The sequence below is a fragment of the Leopardus geoffroyi genome, chromosome E2, assembly GCF_018350155.1.
Source record: "Leopardus geoffroyi isolate Oge1 chromosome E2, O.geoffroyi_Oge1_pat1.0, whole genome shotgun sequence".
Taxonomy (NCBI): Eukaryota; Metazoa; Chordata; class Mammalia; order Carnivora; family Felidae; genus Leopardus; species Leopardus geoffroyi.
In genome coordinates, this window is record NC_059335.1 from 34,250,083 (window position 1) to 34,256,082 (window position 6,000).

Sequence of the window (6,000 nt, forward strand, 5' to 3'; positions counted from 1 at the left end):
GGCGCTGAGCACAATTAGACCTAAGGCAAACGGAAATAATTTGCGGATTAACTGACACGTTTGCACAGCCGCTTTAGGGGCAATACGTGGTGTGGCTTCACCTTCCCTGTCCCTAGATGTATGCACACCCACGTATAGGAACTCGAGAGCAGGTGGTGGGAGGCAGCTCTCTGTGCAGGCCTGTCCTCTCCCGTTCACACACACACAGCCTGCCTTCCGGGATCATGTTTTTTTGTGTGGCACTGGGGAGACTGTGATGCACGGCCTCTGCCCTTCCAGAGCTTGCAGTCTAGTGGGGAGCCTGGCCTGGAAACCAGCTGCGGGTGCAAGGTGAGCAAACCCATGGTGACGGAGGTCCAGGATCATAAAGGTGCGCCTAACCTAAGGGGGCTCAGGGAAGGCTTCTTGGAAAAGTGATGTCCAGGCTTGGAGGATGCTTAAGGGTTAGCCATGAGTGGAGTGCCCCAGACAGAGGGAACAGCATAGGCAAAGGCCAGGAGGTGCCGTGTTTGGACATAACTGAAGGGAAGGAGTGTTGACATAAGAGGGGTGAATGGGGATGGATGAGGGCCAGCTACCACAGGGCCTTGGAAGCCAGTGGGGAATCTGGATTTTCTCTTGAGGGCTGTGAGGAGCCACTGAAGGGTATTAAGAGGTTCAGCTGGGGCCAGGTGGGTCCCTATCGTGGGACCTTCATCCTTCCCTCTGCCCATAAACCCTGGGTCTTGCCCATTCCTGGTTGGCTACCTAGGTATCTGCTGTCCCAGTGGCAGGGGGAGCTGGGACACAGTCATCCTAGGAATTACCCCCCACCACCAGAATCTTCTGTAGCCAACTTCCAGAAATAAGCCAGGGAGCAGCTTCCCCAGACTGCCTGGAACTGTCATGGTCGATTTTTTACAAATCAGATCACATGTTAAATGCATTAGGGGAAGTGACTGTTTACAGTTCCAGAAGCCTGAAGAACCTCTGGGTAAAGGCAAAAGATACTCCATCCCTGAGTCATAGTGGGGGGTTTTAATTTTGGTTGGAACACTGACTGGCTGTGTTTCTGGAGCATGGAGTCCTCAGAGTGTGGGGGGAGAGAGAAGCATCCAGAGGAGACCTCCCCCAGGGGTAATGCTGGCAGGGGAAGCAGAGCTCAGGGCCCGGAAGGGCCTTCTATCTGCTTGGGATGGAGGTGTGGATGCTCAGATGGATCTTGGAGCTGTGGCTGGAAGGGTATGCCAGGCAGGAGGAGAGGCACCAGGAAGGGCATGGAGGTAGGAAAGCTTGGGGTTGGGGAGACCCGGGCTCTCTGTGGGGACAGCAGAGCCCCCTTCCTCCCTCCTCCTGATTCTGCCCTTCATTCTCCTCTCCCACAGCCCCCTCCCACTTCTGTCTTGGAGGTGGGGCTGTGGACCCCTGGGGTTGTAGTGGCTTAAGAGGCTCCTGGACAACCTTGACTCTGCCCAGGGTCGGTGAGGATCCCAGGACTTGTTAGCTGCACGTTCATTGCCAAGGCCTGCCCAGCTGGGCAGAAGCTGCGGTCGAGCGCGTGGTTATGAGCATTATGGCGGGCTGGCGCATTAGCAAGGGCTAATGTCCAGTGCCATGGTTCTGGGCTCTTCCCTGGGCTGCTGTCTTGGACACTAAGGCTGTCTGACCCCACAGTGTGGGGTGAGGGGGTGCAGAAACCGCCTCCCTGCCAGGGCCCACTACTGGAGAGGCTCGGCCACAAAATGCGGGTGGTAGAGGAGGACACTGTGGAAAGAGCCCCAGCTGTAGAGTCAGCCAGGCTGGTGTCTGAACCCACACTGTGCTCGTTCCCAGCTGTGAGGCCTTTAGCAAGTCACTGAACCGCTCTCAGCCCCTCTCCCCATCTCTAAAATGGGAAGCACAGGGTGAGGAGGGCCAGCACTGTTGCCGTGTGAGCAGGGACTTCTTCACCCTGGCAGTTGGTACTCGAGGTCCTGCGGGAACCCAGGCCCCATTTGTGCCCACTTCCCTGCGAAGAAGGCTCTAAGGCCCGAGGGAGGAGGCCTGGGGGCCACAGGCTCCAATCTCCTAGCGTAGAGGTGCGGCCGATTGAGAGGGAAAAACCAGGAAGGTCGTTGGAAGGAGGGTGGGAGGCCAGTCCTGCCCCCAGTGGTGAACCTGTTGACGGAGGCCAGGCATCCTCCCTCCCACCAGGTTAGGTGCCTGGGAAATAATGCTCTGGACTATCCTGCAGGATGGAAGGGGGGCCAGAGGGCCACTTAAGGAAGGGGTGCTGGAGCAATGGTGGGCTGTGGGGGGGAACAAGGGTGTAGATGGGGTTATAAGGCCCCCAACCGGGAGGGGGGCAGGGGAGGGGAGGGGGAAGGGCAGCAGCTGCCCTCCACTGCAGGGATCTAGGCTGCCATCTCCATAGCAACAGGTATCCCCAGCCAAGGGCTTGGTCTCTTAAAGGCACAGTGCAGGCTGTGCTGCACAGCAGCCACAGGAAGCAGGGGGGTTAGGATGGTGTGTCTACACCTCCACACGGCGACTGTGTGAGGTACAAGGGGGAGAGCAGGGCATCCAAGGGGGCCTCTGTATGTTCCCCAGGGAGCAAATGGCTTTGCTGGGTGAGAAGGTGGCCAGGCGCTGATCTGAGATCTGGCTTGGGTCTGCCCTCAATCACCTGGACAAGGCTGGGCCCCCTACTTCCTCTCCTGAGAATCCGGAGGATCATGCTAGGAGGCAAAAGCTTCCGAATATTAGGGCCACATAGGGCTTTTCTGCTTATGTTACAGAGGAGGAAAACCACATTCCTCAAAAAGGGGCCAGAGGGTGCTAAGGTCAGGGCCAAGTTGAAACTGAGGTCTCAGCCTGCTTAGAATGCTGGGTCCCTGCCCAGACCAGCCAGTGAGCCTTCCTGAATCTCATTCGCCTACCCACCCCTGCCCTTTGCAGCTCACGCTATGGCCAACATCACCCATGCTAATTAGTGTTTTTAAGTAGTTTTATAAAGAAACTTGCCATATGTAGAGAGTAACAATAAAAATAAACACAACAAAACGGACCTGATAGTGAAGTCTAGCTAGAAACTATGGTCCCCCGAAGGGCTTGTGCTTCCCGCCTCTCTGTTGGTAAGGAAGGTTAGCAAATGGTAGGCGTTAAAGGCACACTAGAATCAAACAAGACTCCCTCCTGGGTACAGTTTGTGGAATTTAAAGACCTGCGTGGAATTAATACCATGGCTTGATGCTGTCTGCCGTGTGACCCCAAGTCACTTACTACCAGCAGAGTCCCACAGGGTCAGAAGCGCCCGCCTGCATGACCAATGCGCCGTCTCAGAGGCCAGCCGTGCCGATCGGGCACAAGCGGATGCGGGGGTTTCTGCGCAGGTGGAACAGAGCCAGGGAGGCTGGTCCCCAAGTCCGTTGGCCAGCATGGGTCTCCCTTCTCAGCCGTGGTCCTGACTGCCAAGAACGCAGCTGTTGACGATGGAGCGCTGCCTTCCTCCCAGGGGTCCGAAGGTTTGGGGGAGGCTGGGGAGCGGGGGGCAGAGGCCTCAGCGCACCTGCTGTCTCCTTCCCGCAGCAATACTTCATCCTCCTCATCATCACGGACGGCGTCATCAGTGACATGGAGGAGACGCGCCATGCCGTGGTGCAGGCTTCCAAGCTGCCCATGTCCATCATCATCGTGGGCGTGGGCAATGCCGACTTCGCTGCCATGGAGTTCCTAGACGGGGACAGCCGCACACTGCGCTCCCACACGGGGGAGGAGGCCGCCCGCGATATCGTGCAGTTCGTGCCCTTCCGAGAGTTCCGCAACGTGAGTGTGGGCCTGGGCTGGGGAGGGGGCACTTACGGGACCCCAGCAACCAGTTAGGATCAAAGTCTGGGGAGTGTCTGCCTAACCTGAGGCTCCTCCACCCTCCGCTCCATTGACTGCGCCCCGCCCGAGGGCCTGCCCCGAGAGGAGGCCCCGCGACCACATGACCACTTGCTTCCCTGAGCTCGAGGAACACACGGGTATTGCCTGATCTAGACTGGGGCTCCAGGGCAGGGTTTCATGGAAGCCCTGCCCTCTAACCTGGGTCCTGAACCAGAAGTTGGGAGTTATTCCTGTGGGTCAAAGCCAGGCAGGGGTGTGGGGGGGTGGTGGTGGTGTGAGAGCAAAGGCCCAGAGGTGAGAGAGGCTTTTCTGGTAACCTTACCTCAGCCAGCATCCTTCACAGACAGGAAACGAGGCCCATCTTAGGATGGCCTCCACAGGGGGACTGGTAGCCCCGCCTTGTTCCTGGAGGTGGCTCTGAGCCTATTTGCAGGTGACCCCAGGTCTGCCCACAAGGTCGCTGCTCTGGCAATTGGGCCCACCAGGATCCCAGAGGGAGCAGTCTCTCAGATGCCACCCCTGTACTGCCAGCCTGGGGCCCAACTCTTATTTGACCAGAAGCTCACTGTGTGGCCTTGGGCAAGTCCCTGATGTCTCTGGGCCTAGGTTCCCTTGGCCATAGGGCCTCTCGGGGTTCTGTGGCTCAGATCCTACCAACTAGTCCCAGCATGAACCGATTGCATATTTTATACCCAGTGGTGCTCACAACTCTGCCCAGTGTCCTCTGGGTTTGCCTGAGATGGCCCAGCTCCTTCCTCTGGGGCATTAGCTTCCTGAGGCTCGATGCTGGGCCTTGGCTCCCCATTCAGGCTGAGGACACTGACTGACTCCCTATGCCTGGCCTGCAGCTGGGCGTTCAGCGGTGAGCCAGACAGTCCCAGCCCATTCATGGTGGCTAAGGAGGTGTTCAGGAAGTATCTGCCAGGGGAGTAGGCTATGCAGCTCGCCTCCACCATCTCTTTCCCCAGAAGCTTCCCACACACAAATTTATCCTAAAATGTTACTCCCAGGCATCTCAAGTGCTCAAGGTAAGAATCAGACTTCAAATAAAGGAAAGCGCTGCTAGCAGTGGGGTTTCAGCCCTGGGCCGGGACAAGGGATGCGCATTATAGACCACTCTGGCCCTCCAGACCGCTCTTGTCCTCCAGGGACCTCCTCTCCCTCCAGCAGCTGTCTGGGCCTGGTGCCCCTCATGACTTTCCTCCAGTAACCCTGTCTCTCCTCTCCACCTTACCACCCCCCCCCCGCCCCACCCCACCCCACAGGCGGCAAAAGAGACGTTGGCCAAAGCTGTGCTGGCGGAACTACCCCAACAAGTTGTGCAGTATTTCAAGCATAAAAACCTGCCCCCCACCAACTCGGAGCCTGCCTGAGCGCCAGCCCGTGCCCAGCCGCAGCATGCCGGCTGGGCCTCCCGCCCTCTCCAGGAACGTGCACGCTCACCCTGCTTCTTTGTGGGTGGCTTTTTTAACCGATCCATTTTTTTTTTTTTTTAAACAACCGGACCTCCACCCCCAACTTCCCTCAGCCCAGCTGGGCTTCCTTTGTTGGAGTCGACTGATGATGCTTCCGGGCCAAACTGGCTTCCTCCCTACCCTTAAGTATTGAATGTACTTTGTATAATTTTAGTGGAATTACTGTTATTAAAGAGAAAATTTTTACAATCATAACTGGCTTTTTCCAAGTAACTAGCTGCAGACTCTGAAAGGAATGTGTCCCCAGTGCATACTTTGTGTCATTGCCTGCACCTAATTCCTGCTCTGTTTTTTTATACTGTGACTGTGTTCTATTTGTAATACTCAGGGTAATAAAGGAGTTTCAGATGTTCCTGTGTCCTCTCCTTCCTCAGCTGGGACCTGATGGGCTCACTGATCTGGGAAAGGAAACACGAAAACCTCTTTCTCCCAACAAGCCTGGCAAGATGGTGCAATCATTTCTACTTAAGGTGGGGTTGGGGGGTGGGGGGCGGGCAGGGCACACATTCCACACAAACAGTAATCCCTCTGTTAAAGTGGCACAGAACTTGGCACATTAGATAGCTGTGGATGGATACAATGGCCGGCCCCACCAGTAACTGAAGCCCATACAGAGCCTACACCAGTCTCCGGGTACTTAGGCCCAGCCACTACCACTGACCCCTCCCCCTCCTTCCTC

At 56.8% G+C, this 6,000-nt stretch overlaps 1 protein-coding gene across 2 annotated transcripts in view; it reads left to right on the forward strand.

Annotated features, from left to right (window-relative positions):
- The window catches only part of CPNE2 (copine 2), a 46,557-nt gene extending 40,884 nt beyond the window's left edge, over positions 1–5,673 (forward strand). Inside the window, exons 15-16 of one of the 2 annotated variants that reach the window (XM_045442839.1) lie at positions 3,547–3,783; positions 5,112–5,673. In XM_045442839.1, the coding sequence (XP_045298795.1) occupies positions 3,547–3,783; positions 5,112–5,219 (345 nt within the window). In that variant the 3' untranslated portion in view covers positions 5,220–5,673. Of the gene's footprint in view, positions 1–3,546; positions 3,784–5,111 lie in introns of those variants that run through there. The other variant, XR_006702677.1, reaches the window with a different exon arrangement.
- Positions 5,674–6,000: the final 327 nt, after the last annotated feature.